Source organism: Mandrillus leucophaeus, unplaced genomic scaffold (assembly GCF_000951045.1).
Source record: "Mandrillus leucophaeus isolate KB7577 unplaced genomic scaffold, Mleu.le_1.0 Scaffold235, whole genome shotgun sequence".
Lineage (NCBI taxonomy): Eukaryota > Metazoa > Chordata > Mammalia > Primates > Cercopithecidae > Mandrillus > Mandrillus leucophaeus.
The window spans coordinates 3,687,261-3,710,245 of NW_012102421.1; the positions used below are offsets into that span (position 1 = coordinate 3,687,261).

Consider the following 22,985-nt stretch of genomic DNA (forward strand, 5'->3'; position numbering starts at 1 on the left):
CCTCTGTTGACATTTCCAGACATTATTCTACCTTGCTTCTGATGTGTGCTGTGCATTTCAGTCATAATCACAGCTAACAGTTATTAAATGCTTACTGTATCCCAGGCACTGTTCTAGGTGCTAATGTGTATTAAGTGATTTAACCCTCACAAAACCTCCATGAAGTAGAGATAGCTGTTATATCCAGTTTACAGAAAAGGAAGCTGAGACCGAGAGAGACTAAATAACTTCCCCAGGTTCACATAGACAACAAGTAATCCAGTCAGAATTCAAACCAGGCATCTTCGTTTCAGAGCTATGCTTCATCAAGTATGCCTATTTACTTAGTCCCCAAAATTCTGTTAGTTCCCTCACTTTCTGGCCTTCGTGTAGTTTCTTTCCACTGCTTAGAAAGCTCTTCCATTTTTCCCTCTAACTTTATGGTGATCTTTTAGGACTTAATTGAACTATTCCCTCCTTCAATCACTTTTCTAGTCAGAGTTGAGCTTGTCTGCTCTGAGCTTTTGGATGCTCAGTACACTGCCTCCATCAGAGCATGGATGTTATCTTCCTTTCTTTCTGTCCCAAGAGTCCTGTAGAATCACCTAGCACCATGTCAGGCCCATAGGAGAAGATCAATAAACATTTGGGAATTGAATGTTCTTTTTCCTTTTTTTTTTTTTTTTTTTTTGACAGAGTCTCACTCTGTCGCCCAGGCTGGAGTGCAGTGGCGCAATCTCAGCTCACTGTCACCTCCACCTCCCTGGTTCACACCATTCTCCTGCCTCAGCCTTCCTAGTAACTGGGACTACAGACACCTGCCACCATGCCTGGCTAATTCTTTTTGTATTTTTAGTAGAGACGGGGTTTCACTATGTTACCCAGGATGGTCTTGATTTCCTGACCTCATCATCCACCCACCTCAGCCTCCCGAAGTACTGGGATTACAGGCGTGTGCCCCCGCGCCCGAATGGGAATTGAATGTTCTTTGCATAGTTGTTAGGATCTTGGAGACCTGGGTTTAAAATCTAAATGCGATAGCTATTTGACATCTTAAGCAGCAGTTATAAAATCAGTACAATAGTATTATACTTCATATGGTTTTTATAAGAATCAAATGAAATATTGTATGTAAAATGCATAGTATACTACATACGTTTATTGGGTATCATCTTTTCATAATAAAAAATATAAATGATTAAGCCGACATGCATTCATTCAAAAAATATTTGTTTAGTGCCTACTAAGAGCCACGAGTTAGGGAATATAGCAGTGAATAATGGGCAAAAGACTGCCCTCATGGAGTCTGGTGTATTCACAGGGTTGTGGGAGAATCAAATAAGATAGTATGAGTAGATTATTTTTTATTTTTTAAATAAAAGGACAGACATTTATTTCTCCATAATGATGTGAACCCAGACATATCTAAGAGTCAAAGTATAGATGAAAACATCTTCTTTCAGTCCCTGTTAGTCCTGTGATTGGACGTTGAGACCTGGGTAAAGGAGATTTCATAAAATACCTTTATTTTGTCAAATATCATAGTGACATTTGCACTGTCTATTTTTTAGGACTGATAAACCATCAGTTGTAAATAATTTCTGTGAAGTAAAACAATGCCAAAATACCTGTATTCATTAAGGTTGACAAAGAGATTATATACTCTTGGGAATAGATGTGAGTCAAACAGACCTATCTTCACTACCTTATGACCTGCCTCAACTGTGCTCTCAGTTCCATAAGCTTTAATACGTTTAGAGATTCAGAACTAAAAGTACCTCCTAACTTTAGTATACAGCTCATTCATAAATCTTATTTCTAGCAACTGGCTACATTACTTATGATTGGCACTGCACGAAAATGTTATGAATGCTACATTATTTATATAAAATGTAGCCTTGCATATAATCACCTAATAATTACCATCCCACATATTTTTAAACACCAATCCTTTGCTAGGAGGGATATATTTAGTAAACCAAATAAAATGAGAAATTCTCCTTAAACAGAAGTGTTTTGAGTTGCTCAGAGTAAAGGAAGTAAAGTATTACTTACATAACTTCAGGGTTTGCTGGCTTAAGAAAAAAAAAATAGTACTTACATTGCCTAATAATCCAGGATATTATACTTATTTTTGTACTACAGAGAGTAAATTAATTTTAAATTAATTTTTCTGAGTATCTTCTCACATAGTTAATAACTATACAAACATATAAACTATATATAAACTATATACACATAAGGTGCCTGGCAGAAGAGAAAAGAAACAACATTTTTAGAAAAATGTTAAGGTAGTACTTTAAACAAAAATATCAACTAATATGAAGTTCAGTGTCATTTTAAGTTTATCATTCTACTGCAAGAAATCAATAAAATTCATATTTGAAATATTTGTAATTTCACTTAGCATAATTTTAAATATAATATTTTTAGTTATTTTTAAAACGTAGATTTTTATCATTGCCTGGATTTAACAAATTTTATTTTTTAGTGCTTATTTTTAATATATTTGTTTCAATCCAAATGAGAATAAGACGGATAAGCCAAGGAGCTGGGGAAATAACAGAGTGACACTTTCTTTGGTGTGTTTCACTATTATATACACATAAGTCATCATCATTCCAAAATTTGTCTCTGTATCTTTTTCCTATACATGGTGCATATAGCCCCATTTTCCTCCCCAGATCTTTCCATTCCGTTCTAAAATGAAGGCAGACTTACACTAAAACGATTTCTTCCTTTCCCCAGAGGGAAGTCAAAGTGAAAAGCAATGCCTTCTTTCCTTAACTGACACCAGATCAAACAAAATAATGTAAACCATAATGCTATTCATTTCTGACAAATGGAATGCACTCAACAAAAGGCAACTCTTGTTGTTGTGGTTGATGTTGTTGTTGTCATTACTGATCCAAGTACTTGTTTCTTTAGAGTCCAAAGACTTAGGAAGCCATGGGTTTCAGTCCTGTCAAAACTGACAACACTTTCCTGCTGGTTTAAAACTTATTTCAGTAGGGAGACTGGCTCCTATCTGAGAATAAAGGAAGTCTCTGGTCATGTGGCATCATGTACTCTTATAATTATATTAATTTTTAATACACATGTAAACTGTTCATTGATTTTTGGCATCTCTGACCAAAGTTACTAATTATGGTTATATTTACTTTTTAAAATTTACCCAGAATGATTTACCATAGGTTGAATGGTTTTAGACAAATCATTTAAAAGACACTGGAAAGAATGCCTAGGGTTAGCATCTGTTTCTCTTGCAAACAAAATTAATCAGCCATCTGTGTATTCATAATAAGAAATGTTTGTTCTTTACTTGTAAGAAACATTGTTTGGAACTTTGAACAGAACACTCTGCTACCATCCTCCGATTTCTCTCTAAGAAACCAACAAGCGTAGTAAATGACTTGGAATATATTCATTCTACTGGGTTAAATATCTGATAGCACTGCAAGTAAAATGAAGTTGCTAGTTTACAGTTAGCCCTAATGACAAGTTTTGTGTTCCTTATTATTCTCAATCAAAAATACCTCTTGACTTCAGGAGTGTTCAGTAGTATCTGAATGTCCCTTGTCATGTATCACTCAAAAGATACATTTTTTATATTAGAAAATGAAGAACTTTGAAATTGCCTAGAATTATAAGTAAAGTGAGGCAAAGTGGTCCTATTTTATAATTAGGCAACTTTGAGGCATCTTAAAATCATCTAGGATAATCAGTTCTAATGATGCATCTCCCTACAATATCCATTACCTCTATAAAATATCTGAGGATAAGAGGCTCACAAACTTACAAGACAACCTAATGCTTTTTAAAAAAAATTCTCACAGTGATCTACATCTATAACTTAACTTTTCAACTGGTTTAACGCTGAAGTTACTTTATTTATTACTTTATTTTTTTCCCCTGCTTACATGCCCTTTCTCTCATCTTGTATGTATGACTTTTTAAAATCTGCTCTCTCTTCAGGTTTCTTTAGGTCTTTTAACTATTTTTGTTTTTATTGGGGAGGGTGCTATTCATCAGAATTTTGTTTTTAATATTTGCCTTTCCTGTAAAGTCATATCCCCATTAGAGACCTGGTCATTGGTATACACCTGTGTCTTCTCTGAACATTTTTGAAAATTTATATCCCAAAGTCTCAGATGAGTATCATTTGTATTGATGATCTCTAAAATGGCACCATCTTATGACTCCAGGGTTCTCATCATTCATGTGGAAAGTACACTACCAGCTAATCTATCCCATAGGTATGGAACAGAAAGGCTCACGGAAAATTAAAACAAATATAAAAACACTTAGAAGCCAAGGGTAAGAAACAGGATAAGATAATACACTTAGGATGAGGCACAAGCAACTTAGAAGAACCACATCACCCACAGTATGGATCTCTTGCTCTCGCTCTCTCTCTCTCCCCTCTTTCCTTCCCTCCTCTTCTCTTTCTCTGTCTCTCTTTCTCCCTTTCTCTTTCCCTCTCTCTTCCTCCCTCTTCCTCCTCCCTCTTCCTCCCTTTCTCCTTCTATGAGGATTTTGCCCTTGTAATGGTTCCTTTGACATATTGAGCCCCATTAATGCAGATAAATGGTGAGAGATAGTTGGGACAAAAAAGACTTAAAGGTCAAGCTGAGGAACATGAACCTATATCCTATATGTACTTCCCTGTAAGCACCCAGCATAGGGCATGAACCTAGTAGACACAAAATACATTATTTTAGTGAGTTTTGTGGCCATGAAGAAAATCTTCTTAGATAGGGTAATTTTTAAAATGTACTTAATTATCTTTTACTATAAGCAAGAAAATAATAAAATATGTGATTACATAATTTGAAGAAAATATTATTTGAAAAAAAAAGGAAAAATGCTTTGGCACTAAATTCAAGATTGACTTTACTTTTTAAATACCATTCTCTCAACCAGGCCTTCCACAGAAATGACTGTAGTCTGTCTTAAGCCAAAACATCTCTCCCACCACATTTATAACTTTAAGGGCAATATCTTTGTATTATGATCATGATCCAGCTTCTTCTCACTAATTTCTTTTCTGATTACCACTAAAGGTAACTTCCCCTCCTCAGAACCTCTCAGGTATTTACATTACATCTCTCTTCTCTGGAATTTTTTTAAAACTTTTGCTGGCATTATAATTATTTATATAGTACATTCCATCACATTGCATTGTTTTGTTTTTCTTTTTCTTATTTATTTATTTGTTTATTTCTGAGACAGGGTCTCACTCTGTTGCCCAGGCTAGAGTGCAGTGGCATGATCATGGCTCACTGCATCCTCGAACTCCTGGGCTCAAGCGATTCTCTCACCTCAGCTTCCCAAGTAGCTGAGCCTACAGATGTTCACAATACCATGCCCTGGTAATTTTTCTTTCTTTTCTTTTCTTCTTTTTTTTTTTTTTTACAGATGGGGTGCCACTGTGTCACCCAGACTGGTCTCAAACTCCTGGGCTCAAGTAATCCTCCCACCTTAGCCTCTACCAAAGTGCTGGGGTTACAGGGATGAGCCACCACACCTGGTCTCATCTTTTTCATTTAATTTTAAGCTTCTTAAAAACAAGAATAATATTTTATTTATATCTATATTTTTAAAGGGTTTCCCATTGTACCTTCCTTATGCATAGATGATATTCAATAAATATTTGTTGAATACATGGAGAAACTATTGAATAACCAAATTTAATATCCTAAGAATAAACTCAGAAAGTAACAGTCATTCCTAGAAGAGAAGTCAACAAACTTTTTCTGTAAATATGAATACATATTTCTGTAAATATTCATATAAATATGAATAAATTTTAGTATTTTCAGGAAGCGAACTCAAGGGTATTGCTTGCGAACTTATGTAAGAAGAGAGAAATTGTTCACAAAATTTTTATTCATATAATTTAAATATAATTAAGTAAAAATTTTGTAATGCAAGACTAGTAATGAGAAAAGTGGCATGCTTTGTATAGAATAACACTTAGCTCATAAAATCTGCTTTCTCTGTGGGTTTCTTTAGGTTTTCAGCTGTTTTTATTTTACTGGGGAGGGTGCTATTCATCAGAATTTTGTTTTTAAAGCTTGCTTTTCCTGTAAAGCGAGCTTATTACAGTTCCCTGTTGTCAAAATTTTCTGCATTTGTTAATGCTGTTAATGTTGACCTGTAATGAGACTTTGCATATTTCACATATTTCATCTTTGAAAATGAGAGATGCTGCCAAATGCACAATTCATGAGCATATGATTTTGATTGAATATACTGATTGCTTGAAAAGAATATCCAGAATTCTATTAGGTTCTTCTCCTGATTTTGCCTTTTTGCATGTCATTTCCTTGTAGATTAATCATTTTCAATTGTAAGTTAGGTGGAAATTCCTCAAGTGCACAGTCACATGGATTTTGAATTATGGAAATTTATGGCATCTAGGTCTAAGATATGCTATTGAAACTATTTGAGTTCAGAAATCTACCCACCATAAGCTTTCCAAATTTATCCAGTAATTCTTTTTGTGATCCATAGCTGTCAGTTTTATTGCATCCTAGCAGAATCCACAGAAGATTGTACTGATTTAGTGTTTTTTTAACTTTTTTGAAAATATTCTCACTTGCAGTCACCCCACAGACTATTTATACAATTCTTCCATCTCAGCATTCACTCCTTTTCAGACTCAGCACTGACTCCGTGAATGAACAACTGAGCAGTATTGCTAATTTCTATTGACTCATCAAGAACCAACAGGCCATGCTGGTGGGGAGAGAAGAAAAAAAGAAAGAACCTTGTTTTTTAACTGATTGTTGATGCTGCACCAGTGTCCTCAACATTTCAAGCAGCTATTCTTGCCAAAAAGCTAACAATCTTAAATAAATGTATTTTTGCTATAGATTTAATTAAGTCATCAATAAGGGGTTTTCCTTATTGGGCTAATGAATGAAGTGAACACTCAGAAACTTACCTCAGTTGCAGCCTCATTTTCATTTTGTTGTGAAGAGATCTGCTGTGAAAAAATACTCCATGTTACATTTTCTAATTTTTCTGACTGTTGCATTCCTGTGAGGTAGAAATATTATATTGTGTGCCTAGTCTGATAATGTTGATGTCTACTTTATAATTTTTAAGCATAGCTATAATAATATTACATAGTAAATGCAAGGCTTTGACATCTAATTTGATAAGAAAATAATTCATTTTCCATGGTGCCTTAAAAAAACACAATATTCGAAGTCCACTTTTCTCTTCTTGTTTTGATATGATAGCATGCACTGGTAATAAGTAAAATAAAGTGTCACAGTAATATATGTTCCACTTGAAACACTATCATATTATAACTGCATCACTGCAATTTGTAGTACACCAAGCAACAGTGCAAAGCAATGGAAGTGCCATATAAGATCTCTACCATGACACAAAATCCCTTCAAAAAAATCAATGAATCCAGGAGTTAGTGTTTTGAAAAAAAAATAATGAAATAGATCGTTAGCTAGTCTAATAAAGAAGAAAAGATAGAAGAATCAAATAGACACAATAAAAATGATAAAGGAGATATCACCACTAACCCCACAAAAATGCAAACAACCATCAGAGAATGCTATAAACACCTCTATGCAAATAAACAGGACAATCAAGAAGAAATGGGCACATTCCTTGACACATACATCCTCCCAAGACTGAACCAGTTAAGAGTTGAATCCCTGAATAGACCAATAATGAGTTCTGAAATTGAGGCAGTAATAAATAGCCTACCAACCAAAAATAAACCCAGAACTAGATGAATTCATAGCTGAATTCTACAAGAGGTACAAAGAGGGGCTGGTACCATTTCTTCTGAAACCATGTCGAACAATTGAAAAGGAGAGACTCCTCCCTAACTCATTTTATGAGGCCAGCATCATGCTGATACCAAAACCTGGCAGAGACATAACAAAAAAGAAAACTTAAGGCCAATATTCCTGATGAACATCAATGCAAAATCCTCAATAAAATACTAGCAAACCACATCCAGCAGTACATCAAAAAGCTTATCCACCATGCTCAAGTTGGCTTCACCCCGGGATGCAAGGCTGGTTCAACACACACAAATCAATAAATGTAATTCATCACTTAAACAGAACTAAAGACAAAAACCACATGATTATCTCATAGATGCAGAAAAGGCCTTCAATAAAATTCAACATCCCCTCATATTAAAAATTCTCAATAAACTAGGTATTGACAAAACATACCTCAAAATAATAAGAGCCTTTTATGACAAACCCACAGCTCATATCATACTGAATGGGCAAAAGCTGGAAGCATTCCCCTTGAAAACTGGCACAAGGCAAGGATACCCCCTCTCATCCCTCCTATTCAACACAGTATTGGAAGTTCTGTCCAGGGCAAACAGGCAAGAGAAAGGGTATTCAAATAGGAAGAGAGGAAATCAGATTGTCTCTGTTTGCAGATGACATGATCCTATATCTAGAAGACCCCTTCTTCTCAGCCCAAAAGCTTCTTAAGCTGATAAGCAACTTCAGCAAAGTCTCAGGATACAAAATCAATGTTCAGAAACCACAAGCATTCCCACACACCAACAGCAGACAAGCAGAGAACCAAATCATGGGTGAACTCCCATTCACAATTGCTACAAAGAGAATAAAATACCTAGGAATATAGCTAACAAGGGAAATAAAGGACCCTTTCAAGGAGAACTACAAAACACTGCTCAAGGAAATCAGAGAGGTCACAAATGGAAAAACATTCCATGCTCGTGCATAGGAAGAATTAATATTGTGAAAATGACCATACTGCCCAAAGTAATTTATATATTCAATACTATTCCCATAAAACTACCATTGACATTCTTCAAAGAATTAGAAGTAACTATTTTTTAAAGTTCATATGTAGCCAAAAAAAAGAGCCCATATAGCTAAGACAATCTGAAGCAAAAAGAACAAATCTGGAAGCATCACTCTGCCTGACTTCAAACTATATTACAAAGCTACAATAACCAAAGCAGCATGGTACTGATACAAAAACAGGCACATAGACCAATGGACCAGAATAGAGAACTCAGAGATAAGACCACACACCTACAACCATCTGATCTTTGACAAGCCTGACAAAAACAAGCAATGTGGAAAGGATTCCCTCTTTAATAAATGGTGCTGGGAGAACTGGCTAGCCATATGCAGAAAATTGAAACTGGACCCTTTCCTTATACCTTATACAAAGATTAACTCATGATGGATTAAAGACTTAAATGTAAAACCCAAAACTAAAAATCCTAGAAGAAAATCTAGGCAATACCATTCAGGACATAGGCTGGGCAATGACTTCATGATGAAAACATCAAAAGCAATTACAACAAAAGCAAAAATTGACAAATGGGATCTAATTAAACTAAAGAGCTTCTGCACAGCAAAAGAAACTATCATCAGAGTGAACAGATAACCTACAGAAGGGGAGAAAATGTTTTGCAGTCTATCCATCTGACAAATATCTAATATCCAGAATCTACAAGTAGCTTAAGCAAATATACAAGTAAAAAACAACTGCATTAAAAAGTGGGCAAAGGGCTGGGCATGGTGGCTCACGCCTATAATCCCAGCACTTTGGGAGGCCGAGACGGGTGGATGATGAGGTCAGGAGATTGAGACCATCCTGGCTAACACCATGAAACCCTGTCTCTACTAAAAACACAAAAGTATTAGCTGGACATAGTGGCGGGCGCCTGTAGTCCCAGCTACTTGGGAAGCTGAGGCAGGAGAATGGCGTGAACCCGGGAGGCGGAGCTTGCAGTGAGCCGAGGTCGCGCCCCTCCCCTCCAGCCTGGGCGACTGAGTGAGAATCCATCTCCAAAAAAATAAAATTAAATTAAAGTAAATTAAATTAAAAAATAAAAAGTGGGCGGACATGAACAGACACTTCATAAAAAAGACCTTCATGCAGCCAACAAACATATCAAAAAATAGCTCAACATCATTGATTATTAGAGAAATGCAAATCAAAACCACAATGAGATACCATCTCACACCAGTCAGAATGGCAATTATTAAAAAGTCAGGAAACAACAGATACTTGCGAGGCTGCAGAGAAATAGGAACATTTTACACTGTTGGTGAGAATGTAAATTAGTCCAACCATTGTGGAAGATAGTGTGGTGATTCCTTGAAGACCGTGAGGAACCAAAGTCCAGGAATACCAGAAATACCATTTTACCCAGCAGTCCCATTACTGAGTATATACCCAAAGCAATATATATCATTCTGTTATAAAGATACATGCACGTGTATGTTCATTGCAGCACTATTCACAATAGCAAAGGCATGGAATCAACCCAGATGCCCATCAATGATAGACTGGGTAAAGAAAGTGTGGTACATATACAGCATGGAATACTATGTAGCCATAAAAAGGAATGAGATCATGTCCTTTGCAGGGATATGGATGGAGCTGGAAGCCATTATCCTCAGCAAACTAATGCAGAAACAGAAAATCAAACTTCTCATGTTCTCATAAGTGGGAGCTGAACAATGTGAACACATGGACACAGGGAGGGGAACAACATCCGCTGGGGCCTGTTGGTGGAGGTGGGACAGAGCAGGATGGAGAGCATTAGGAAAAATAGCTAATGCATGCTGGACTTAAAACCTAGGCAATGGGTTGATAGCTGGAGCAAATCACCATGGCACACGTTTACCTACGTAACAAACCTGCACATCCTGCACATGTACCCTGGAACTTAAAATGAAATTTTAAAAAACTCTGTCATAACTACTCAGCTCTGCTATTGTTGTGCAAATGCAGCCCTAAATAGTATGTAAATGAATGAGCATGACTGTCCAGTAAAACTTTATATATACTGAAATTTTAATTTCATAGAATTTTCCATGTCTTTAAATATTATTCTTCTTTTCAATGTTTAAAAATGTAAAAACTGTTCTTAGTTCATGAGATCTACAAAAACAGGTGATGGATTGAATTTAGTTTGCAAAGTATAGTTTGCCAACCTGATTTAGGATTTGGTTTTAAGGATATACTGTTTGCTTGCTTAACTTTATTTCCAGTTAAACTATTTTTAGCACATTTTCTGGAATCATGTGTGGTTGAGGAATAGAATTTTCTTCTTAAGGAGACTTTCATCAGTTATTAGAGTTGTCATGTACACCACAGTATAATGCAAAGGTTAAAACACAACAAACATACTTCATACCTAAGCTATGTAAGTAAGAAGGTAGTGGTGAACTTTGTATTGCTTCAGTGTTTTCATTTTAAAAAACCAAGATCATTGCATGAATGATAGAAATTTCAAGTGAGTGGTGAGTGTTCCTAAAATAGTATTTAAACATTTCATCTTTTAGGAAAGAAGCCCAGGATAACTCCTAGGCAGTATGTTAACAGCAGCCTTTCAGGACACAACTCTTCCTACATTTTATTGAGCCTCTAAACTGATTTTTTAGACGCTTTCCCAGTTTTCATTTCTTATCTGTGTTATTTAGGGCAATAGAGGCAGCCCAGGAAGAACAGGACTTGCTGGGGCTCCAGGTCCTCCAGGAGTAAAGGGTTCATCAGGCTTGCCAGGAAGCCCAGGAATTCAAGGCCCAAAGGTACTTTAATATTTTGTTCCGATGGGTGAGCAGTATTGGCCATCCTTTCTGGCCCTGAGTTCATTGGCTAGATCACAGGATGGTAAGATTAATAGTTTTTAATAGAATTTGGCTAATAGTAAAAGCACATTAGGAAAAGAGAAAGTATGTGGCTTTGACATATCCATCTCCCGTGATAGCCACAGTACCTGTAATTTGGCATAACAACTCTTTGACCCAGGACTAGTGATGCTTTACAAAATGCTACATCTTTGACTCATTTTGGTTCTTTTTCCTTCTCTGTCATCTATCTTCTTCTCCAAAACAGAGAAATCTTATTTACTTCCAGATAAATACTTTCTCAAATACAATTCATATTCCTCTGACTCTGAACCTAACCAACCAATTAATTAATCTGATAACTGTACAGACTGTTTCTTAGAGTTAATGTGACAGTAACTAAGTCTTACATTGCATTTATTGTGTGGAGTTTGTCACATGTCAATAGACTTTGCAGACAAAACCTCTTTTAGAAATATCTCATGCAGGATTGACCCAGACAACAGAAATTAGTCCAACATCTAAAGCTCTTTCATAAATGCCTAAGACTAAGACATTGGCACCTTTACCATTATTATCTCTTAATCTGATTTTCACAGTTCCACTTCTAAAGAATTTTCAGATTTCTGACCCATGTGGGTAAACTGAAAATCATGACCCACTTGCTTACTGTTTACAATATTAGTCTTCTGTTAATGTTTATACCATGAATATTCCTTTGTACTAAATCCAAAGCAGCTAAGCAAATGCTAAAGCCAGTAAAAGAAATAAAGATCCCTACCTTTTGGCTTGAATTTGCAATAAGAAGGATCCATATTTGTCAAGCCCCAAAGTTGTATAGCTTTGTTTCAAGACAGTGAGAGATAATTTGTTAATCTTAAAGAATCTTTGGCCAAAGTCTACCAAACATCATTTTTCATTAACCTATCTCTAAAGTCCACCTGATTCCTAAATTTACTTTTAGAAATGGTGTGAAAGATATTTCAACTCTCATTTCAAAAATAAAAATCAGTGAAAAAGACTTGACTTTTAAAACTTCAATAATGTTGATTAAGTGTGTACTTAAAGTGACTTTTAGGGGATAAAGACAGTTCATATCAAAGGAACCTAGGGAGACAGATAATGGAAATTTTTTATTGATGGAATTAAAAAGATAATCATGGCTAAAACCAGAGTTTACACTTCAGGAGACTACTCTTTTTCTAGTATTAGATAGCTGAATCATCTCTGGATGGTAAGGAAAACACAGAAAAATGATATCAATTCAAAATACAAGTTCTGGCCAGGCACAGTGGCTCACACTTGTAATTCTACCACTTTGGAGGGCCAGTGCAGGAGGATCACTTAAGGCTAGTAGTTCAAGACCAGCCTGGGCTACACAGTGAGATCCTGTCTCTGCAAAAAATAAAAAATTAGCTAGGTGCAATGATGTGTGCCTGTAGTCCCAGTTACTCAGGAGACTGAGTTGGGAGGATCGCTTCAGCCTGGGGATTTAAGGCTACACTAAGCCATGATCACACCACTGCACTACAGCCTGGGCAACAGAGCAAGACCCCATCTCTAATAAAAATAAAATAAATACATAAACAAAAATATAAGTTCCATCACATCTAAGCATACCCACACATACCACACCCTCACTATCCTCTCTCAAGTCTTACTATCCTCCTAGTTTTATAGGTTCCCCCTTCCCTCTTCTTTCCACACATCACCACAATCTCTGGAATTTCCGTTTCCCACTGCTGCACTTCTGGTTCATTATAATTAAATACTACTTGTGTGGAAAATATTGCTGAACAAGATGAACATGCAAAATTTGATTTCCCCAGTGCCTTGTATTATGCCTAAGGATGGGCCTGTATTTGGGCTTCATTCAAAAGCCAATATGTTTATATGTTCCGAAGTGAATATCACTTTTCTTTGTTCTATCCGTAGGGTGAACAAGGGCTACCTGGTCAACCTGGAATTCAAGGTACAAGAGGTCACCAAGGAGCACAAGGTGATCAAGGACCATGTGGAGAGCCTGGCCTGAAAGGGCAGCCTGTATGTACCACCTCAGAAATTCACCAAGCACTTATTCTACAGAACAGGCTACCATTGTACAATAATTATTATCATGTCAATTCACTTTACAGGGAGAATATGGTGTTCAAGGTTTGACAGGTTTCCAAGGATTCCCAGGCCCTAAAGTATGTTTATATACTTTCTTCTAGTCTTCTAACTATCTAGAAATAAAAGAGCTGTTGAAATATCAATACGGTCTCTAACTTGAGCTTTTTTAAATGTGTAAAATTTCAGTAGGTACATATTTATATATTCGAGTTTTGAATATGTCTGTTTTTAAAATTATGTAACTATACATTTTCCCAGAAATTTTAGTATATGATATGCTTTTGTTTTCTTTCATCCCTTTTCCCAAGCAGTTTATTATGAAAATTTTCAAACATACAGCAATGTTGAGAAATTTTTATAGTAAATGCCTATACCCATTACCTAAATTTTACCATTAACGTTTTATCCTACTGGCATTATCGTGCTTTTCCATCTATGTATCCCTCTCTCCCTTCGTTGGTGTATTTCTAAGTAAATTGTAGGCCTCAGCACACTTCTTTCTGAATACTTCAGCATGCGCAACAGTATTATATTCCATTTTTAAAAGAGCAATTCTTGATAGATTGATATAATTTTGTAAAATGTTCATATAGAGCTACGAATTTTATCTTTTTGTTTCTTATTGTATGTCTAGGGTCCTGAAGGGGATGCTGGCATTGTTGGGATATCAGGTCCTAAAGGTCCTATTGGACAGAGAGTAAGTGTCAAGTCATTCTGCCTACCCAGAAACTGTAGTTCTTTGCTCACTGTAGGGCTTAAGAGCTCTAAATGTAATGTGCTACAAGTAAATAACTTAATAAAATGACTTTTAAGATAGAAACTCATAAGGGCACATGCAGAATTCAGTCTTTTGCAGTTCATATATTAGTTTGAGCAAAATACCTCATAGACCACCCGTACTTCCCAGTATTACTTTAAAAAAAAAAAAAAAAAAAAAAGAATCATCAGAATTACTGTGAAGACTGGATAATGTATTTATTAACTCACGCCAGGAACAAAAACATACAGCAATTTCATGTTATAAGCATTAATACAACCAGAGACCACCTCCATGCACCACCTGGAAGAAGCTTGTGTATGACCAGAGCTCTTCAGACCAGACTGAAAATATTTCCCAATAGCTATGTTTTCCCAGCTCAGGGGCAGGTATCCCAAGAGACTGATGAGAAACCGCTTAAATAGTTGCAAAAAACAGGGTCTGAGGAACTCCAATTAGCAGTGAGTGCTTGTAATTGCAAATTGTAGAGAATATAAATAGGACAAATAAGCCACCAGTGGTTACTGATTATTGTTTTTAGTTTTTTGTTTTGTTTTATTTTAGTTTTTATTAACCAAAACTTTCTAATTGATGAGATGTTCTATAAAACTGAAAAAAAAAGAAACTGAAGAGAAAAAAAATCAAAAACTTCAAGTAATGGTTTGGCTGTGGTAGTAGCATCTCTATGACTCATAGCAGCTGCAGGGGCAAGTGTAGAAAGAGCAGAGAAAGGAAGAAGGGAAGCAGTTCAGATGCAGGAGAAAGGTATCTTAAATGACTATTCAATGAAAGTCAAACTTTTAAAATCCTTCACTGCTTTCCTAACTCTTACAATAAGTTGTTTTCAATAATGCAAAAAAGGCCAGACGCGGTGGCTCACACCTGTAATCTCAGCACTTTGGGAGGCCGAGGCGGGTGGATTGCTTGAGGTCAGGAGTTCGAGACCAGTCTGATAAATATGGTGAAACCCCGTCTCTAATAAAAATATAAAAAATTTAGCTGGGCGTGGTGGCACATGCCTGTAATCCCAGCTGCTCAGAAGGCTGAGGCAGGAGAATCACTTGAACCCAGGATGCGAAGGTTGCAGTGAGCTGACACCACTGCACTCCAGCCTGGGCAACAACAGACTCCGTCGCAATAAAAACAATCAAAACATAATGCAAAGAGGAGTATTGTCATAGTAATTGTTTAAAGACCTTTCTGAATATTTCTTCAACTATAAATGTATTAGCTATTTTCATGATTTCTGAAGAACCAAGGAAGCTGAAGTTTGTAGGAAAAAACTAAAATGGGCATTTTGTATTCACTGAGAAATTATAGATTCTGTTCCTACTTTGGGAGGAATTGATCAGAAATTCACCTTATTCAAGGTTATCCTCATAATCAAATAACAGCTTAAAGTTTTAAAAGCACTTTTCATATTTAATTCTCACAATGTCCCTATGAAGTAGATGTTCTTATTCCTGTTTTACAAATGAAGAACTGAAGTTTAGTTGGTCACATATGCTTCCCTCTGGTTCCTTACTGTACTTTTTCTCTATTTCACGCTTCATGTTACCCAAACATCTGCTCTTTCAACATCTGCACAGAGATTTATTCAAAACCTTGTTCATCATTCTATTCTTTTTTATATAGTTTTATTTGTTATATAATGACATACGTGTAAAATGCATCATTGAAGTTATCACCACATAAAAATCATAATGCTAATTCATCAGTTTTTTAGAAATTATACAGATGTAACTCTCCTGATAGGGGACTTTAATAATATGCAAAATTGAGTCACATACTGTTAACCAAGATTATTATAGTTTATGCTAATGCTATAAGATTTTATATTAAATCTTATATTAAAACTGATAATTATGTAGACATGGCTCTTTTACAAAAGATTCTCTGGAGTTTTTTTTTTTTAATTATACTAACAGTGAGACTGTTTTTCTTTTACTTCAACAGGGCAACACTGGTCCCATTGGCAGAGAAGGTATAATAGGCCCAACAGGTAGAACTGTAAGTTTATCATAATATAAGTCTTTTGTACTCTTTTTTTTCTTTAATCCTGTTTCTAGAATAATCTACAAAGAATTAGGGTATTTGAGAAGCAATTGGAAAAAACAGACATACATTTTCTTCTGGAAGATGATTCCTGAGAAGTTAGGGACCATATGTGTAATGAAGACAGTGTAAGTAAGTAGGTAGGCATTTATAATTGGAGTTAAGAAAAGAAAATAGAACTGAGTCAGGAAGGGGAGAGCGTCATAAACACTTGAGCAATAAAAATAAATTATTCTTCTGAAGGAAAGAACATAGATAGCAAAAGGTGTGCAGACATCCAAGATTTGAGTTTTTGGAAGTACCCACTATAAAGGAAGGAAAGAATCGTTCGAGAGAATAGCTTTCAAGAAAGGAGTAGTCAACAGTAATCTTTGAGAGAATAAGTTGCAGTAGAAGATAGAGTACAGGTTACAATGATGAAGGGAGTAGAGGAAAATATTTAATAATAATGTTCCTTAAATTCTTACAACAAACTTTTGCAGTAGATATTATTTTCATTTAACAGATGAGGAAACAGATGAGGTTTATGGATTCATCTAGTCATTCAAGGTGATAGACCTGGTGAATTACATAGCTAGTGTTTCTTACTTCAAGACCAGCGCTCTTTCCACTCCATTCAAGCTGTGTCTGGAGAGGAAATTGAGATATTACATGCCAGTGCCTTAAGAAATTTGGCTATGAAATAAAACAGAGAAATGAGACAATGATTGGGCAAGTGATGTTGGGAAAGTTTTCCAACACTGATAATAGTATTAACAAACAAGGAGGACAGTAGAAAGGGTCAAACTGAGACTTAGAGAGGAAAGATTCATTCTATCTAGGGAATTGATATTTTGAATTATTTGGAAGTTATTTATAGACACAGACAATTTAAAAATATAAAAATAGAATGCTTCCAATGTTTAATACCACTATTCTCTTTGATAAATTTAGAGAAGAAACCACCAAAGTTACTGGATATGTAAACAAAAGAAGTAAAATGTGTAACTCAGTATTTCTCTAGACTTTCAACATTTGCCACTCAGAGCTATATAAGATTGTAAGTGGGAGAATTCTCATATTTCAGTGAGTGGTTCTTCAGCAAGCTAAGGGACACATACTGTTCTGATTACAGAATGATTGTTCCCCTCTGTCAAAGCTATGATGTATTAATTGGTTAAGGAAAATGTAATTTTAAAATTACTTAATTAAAATATCTTACTGTGTTTTGTTTATAGATAGTTCTTAAAGACCCTTATAGTATTCAGCATGTACACCGATTTTTCCATATTAAGTTTTTTCCATTCTGAGAAGAAAAGTTCATTATGAAAGAATAAACATTTGAGATTGGAGAAAACATTGTGAAAAAAAATACCGGTGAGGGGTGACGGGCTTGCTTTTCTGATAAGAAAACAATACTACAAAGTCATTGTAAATGAAACTATATAGTAGTACAAAGAAATAAACAGATTGGTGTAACAGACTGAAGTCCAGAATTTGATCTTAAGTATATATAGGAATTTACTTATAACAAAAATGGCATATAATTGAGGACGAATTGGCTGCAAATAATAGGAACCCTGAACCAAACTACTTTTAGCAATAAGAAAATTTGTATCACGTTATAGGAAGGGCTTCAGAATTGGTTAATTTGGTGACTCAATTATCTTATCCAAGACCAGGTTCTTATGTCTTTCTTATATCTCTATGTCTCTCCCCTGATATCCTGAATGTTGGCTTCATAATTAGGCGTATAGCAAGATGACTACAATTTCTCAAGAACCACATCCAGATATAATTATCCAAAGGAAAAAAGTGGCATAAAGTACTATCATGGCAAAAATAAGAATTTTTTTAGAAGTCTCCGATTACATTTTTTTCATATCTTTAGCATTCAGCCAGATGCTTACTCCTACATCAGTGACAGGGAAGAGAGATGGAATTACTTTGAGTATCTTCCTGCTGTAAGAAATTGGAACACAGCCTGGGCAAGACAGTGAGACCCCCATCATAGAAAAATAAATTAGCTGTGTGTGGTGGTACATGCCTATAGCCCTAGCTACTTAGGCTAAGACGGGAGGATTGCTTGAGCCCAGGAGTTCCAGGCTACAGTGAGCTGATTGCACCCACTGCACTCAAGCCTGGCCAAACAGAGTGAGACCCCATCTCTTTAAAAAAGAAAAAAAGAAGAAAGAAGAATTGGAATCCCATTTGCCAAAATTATTTTAATCCTAGATGAACTGTTAAAGACTTTAATGTAAAAAATAAAATAATAAAAAGCTTAGAAGAGGCCATGCACAGTGTCTCACGCTTGTAATCCCAGCACTTTGGGAGGCCGAGGTGGGCAGATCGCCTGAGGTCAGGAGTTCAAGACCAGCCTGGCCAACATGGTGAAACTTCATCTCTACTAAAAATACAAAATTAGCTGGGTGTGGTGGTACATGCCTGTAATCCCAGCTACCTGGGAGGCTGAGGCAGGAGAATCTCTTGAAACTGGGAGACAGATGTTGCAGTGAGCCAAGATCATGCCATTGCACTCCAGCCTGGGCAATAAGCGTGAAACTCCATCTCAAAAAAAAAAAAAAAAAAAAAAATTGAAGAATAATCGAGAAAACTAACATGTAGCTTAAGGATTGGGGAGACCTATAAAAGAACAGAAAGTATATTTGAATACTTGAAAATGTTTTAAATTTTATATGGAAAAAAGATTCCATGAATAAAGTTTAAAAGTAATATCGATTGGGAAAAATATTTACAAAGCATATAACATATAACAGGTTAATATACAAAGAGTTCAATTGGGCACAGTAGTTCATGGCTGTATTACCAGCACTTTGGGAGGCTGAGGCTGGAAGATTGCTTGAGCACAGGAGTTTAGACCAGCCTTGGCAATATAGCGAGATCCCATCTCTACAAAAAAACTAAAACTGAGCCTGGTGTAGTGGCAGATGCATATAGTCCCAGCTACTCGAGAGGCTGAGGTGGGAGGACCACTTGATCCCAGGAAGTTGAGGCTGCAGGGAGCCATGATCGTGCCACTGCACTCCAGCCTAGGCAAAAGAAAAAAAAAATTTACCTATCTATTGATATGGATATGTGTGTGTATCTAGATAGAGATAGATGATAGATAGATAGATAGATAGATAGATAGATAGATAGATAGATAGATAGACAGACAGATAGATGTATATCTATCTTTCTAGATAGACATACACACATATATACGAAGAACTCTTATAGTTTGAAAAAGAAAGTTCAATAGAAAAATGAAAACTATTCCATCAAAAAAGTAGCCAGTGGAGAAAAAAAGAACAAATCCGAAAGTTCAACTATTGTTTTACAATAAAAAGACACTCACCTAACTTTAAATTAGAGATATGCAAATTAAAGTAAAATAAGATATTACACTTAACTTCTCAGAAGGGAATATAGGAGAAAACAGTACTATCATTGATCACTGGTAAAAATGTGAATTACACCCTTTATGGAAAGATTTGCTAAATATAGGGACATATTCTTTAACAAAACAGTTCTACTTTGAGGAATTTATCCCACAGGTATAAACACACCCAATACACTAATGAAATTTTGCAAAGACTTTTTTTTTTTTTTACAATACTGCTTTTATTGGGGAAAAAAATTGAAATTATATGAATACTCATTTCTAAAGGAATTATTGGATAAGTTATAGGTTAGCCATTTCCTGGAATATTATGCAGTTATTTAAAAGAATTTATTATATCTAGTTTGACTGACTCAGTTATTTCATGATGTATTGTTAAGTGAGATGCATAGAAGAGTATATAATATGATCCCAATATTATAAAACACAAGCAATATTTCCCATACATATATAAATGTATTTGTCAATATTTGATTAGAAAAAGGTATGAAAAGATACATACCAGGTTTTTAATACTGAGTAGGGAGTGGAAAATGGTGTATATGTATTTTTTAAGTGCTGTGTAGATATCTTAAAAATCAGGGTCCGGGCGCAGTGGCTCACTCCTGTAATCTCAGTGCTTTGGGAGGCTGAGGCAGGTGGATCACAAGGTCAGGAGATTGAGATAATCCTGGCCAACATGGTGAAACCCCATCTTTACTGAAAATACAAAAATTATCTGGGTGTAGTGGCATGCTCCTGTAGTCCCAGCTACTCAGGAGGCTGGGGCAGGAGAATCGCTTGAACTCAGGAGGTGGAGGTTGTAGTGAGCCGAGATCATGCCACTGCACTCCAGTCCAGTGACAGAGTGAGACTCCATCTCAAAAATAAATAAATAAATAAATAAATAAATAAATAAATAAATAAAAAGTAAGTTATTTTAAGTTAATACCTAGTTTAAAATGAATTGAGACAAGATGAGAAACACAGAAGTCATATAAATGGTGAATAAATGAGAAGATAGTATTCTTAGCTTGGAAATTAACAAAGAACATGACATAGATCAGAAGAAATATACACTTCCATTTTTCAGATGTGTATGTAATTTCAAACTAACTTTCTGGAGGACAGTCTTTAACAAAAATTTTATTCTATAAGGGTATCTCTCACAACACTGCTAACAATGACAAAAATTAGCAAAAAGTCTAATAATAGCAAATTTAAAATATTATCATAGTATGTTAAATACTAGACAAGTATTTTAATTATCTAAAAGAATGTAGATTGACATGGAAGAGCATTCATATTATATTTATGAAAGTATAAATTCAGGTTACAAAAAAGATGAATAGTATTATCTCATTTTTTACATATATATAAAATTTTCAAAAGGATGAACAGGAAAATATTAACACGTTTTAAAAGCAGTAGGTCCACCCAGCAACAGCAAACTACATTTGTTTCAAGTGTATATGGAACATTCACCAACATAGAAGATGTTATGGGGCATAAAACAAATTTTACTAAATGTAAAAGAACTGAGGTCATAGAAGGTATATTCTCTTGCCAATGGAATTAAACTAGAAATCAATAACAGAAAGATAATAGGAAAACCTCCAAACACTTGAAAATTAAATCACACACTTCTAAATAATTCATGGATCAAAGAGGAAGTCTCCAAGAAAATTAGAAATTATTTTGAACTGCATGGAAACATATACAACGTATCAAAATTTGCAAGAAAGAGAAGGGAAACCATCCCAGAAACAGGGTTTTCAAAAGTTAAGAAAAACAAATATTAGAAGAATTAAACCTGAATTTAGAATGTCCTTTTTAAATTGTTTTGTATATGATTGTCAGATAAGCTGTTTTGACTTAATTGAATGAATAAGTAGTTATCTCAGTCTCACCTTAAGGTTAGAACTAGGAACAGCAAAGCAGACAACATGATAAATCACTAGGGGTTTTTTGTTTGCTTTGCTTTATTTAGGAAAATAAAACTAGAACTTATACAATTTAACAAAACAGGTCTTACTACATAGAAAAAGAAAAAATATAAATTGTCGTGTTTCTACATATAATGACCTCAGCTACATTTAATACATAACTATCAATAACACTGAACTAACATATTTTATTTTTTTCTTTTAGGGACCCAGAGGTGAAAAGGGCTTTAGAGGTGAAACTGTAAGTTTAACTAAATTTGTGATTTTAGTAACCCTGACACTAGACTTTAAGCTCCATGAAAGCAAGGACCCTTTTACAGTTATTCATTATTATATCTCTGATACTTGTAGAATAAAAATAAAATTGCAGTTGTCAGGAAGTAGATTTAAATTATGTGGTAAAAGAGACTTAGACTCACACAAAAATAATGGGAGACTTTAACACCCCGCTGTCAATATTAGACAGATCAATGAGACAGAAAATTAACAAGGATATCCAGGACTTAAACTCAGCTCTGGACCAAGAGGACCTAATAGACATCTGCAGAACTCTCCACCCCAAATCAACAGAATATGTATTCTTCTTAGCACCACATCTCACTTACTCTAAAATTGACCACATAATTGGAAGTAAAGCACTCCTCAGCAAATGTGAAAGAACAGAAATCATACCCAACAAACTGTCTCTCAGACCACACTGCAATCAAATTAGAACTCAGGCTTAAGAATCTCACTCAAAACTGCACAACTACATGGAAACTGAACAACCTGTTCCTGACTGACTACTGGGTAAATAACAGAATGAAGGCAGAAATAAAGATCTTTGAAACCAATGAGAACAAAGACACAATGTACCAGAATCTCTGGGACACATTTAAAGCAGTGTGTAGAGGGAAATATAGCACTAAATGCCCACAAGAGAAAGCAGGAAAGATCTAAAATCGACACCCTAACATCACAATTAAAACAATTAGAGAAGCAAGAGCAAACAAATTCAAAAACTAACAGAAGGCAAGAAATAACTAAGATCAGAGCAGAACTGAAAGAAATAGAGACACAAAAAACCTTTCAAGAAATCAATGAATCCAGGAGCTGGTATTTTGAAAAGATCAACAAAATTGATAGACCACTAGCAAGACTAATAAAGAAGAAAAGAG

At 35.3% G+C, this 22,985-nt stretch overlaps 1 protein-coding gene across 1 annotated transcript in view; it reads left to right on the forward strand.

Moving 5' to 3' along the window:
• Nucleotides 1-22,985, forward strand: part of COL24A1 (collagen, type XXIV, alpha 1) — a 438,816-nt gene that overhangs the window by 368,346 nt on the left and 47,485 nt on the right. The window contains exons 51-56 of the mRNA XM_011982146.1: nt 11,451-11,558; nt 13,533-13,640; nt 13,733-13,786; nt 14,344-14,406; nt 16,423-16,476; nt 22,034-22,069. Coding sequence (XP_011837536.1) covers nt 11,451-11,558; nt 13,533-13,640; nt 13,733-13,786; nt 14,344-14,406; nt 16,423-16,476; nt 22,034-22,069 — 423 coding nt within the window. The remainder of the gene's footprint in view (nt 1-11,450; nt 11,559-13,532; nt 13,641-13,732; nt 13,787-14,343; nt 14,407-16,422; nt 16,477-22,033; nt 22,070-22,985) is intronic.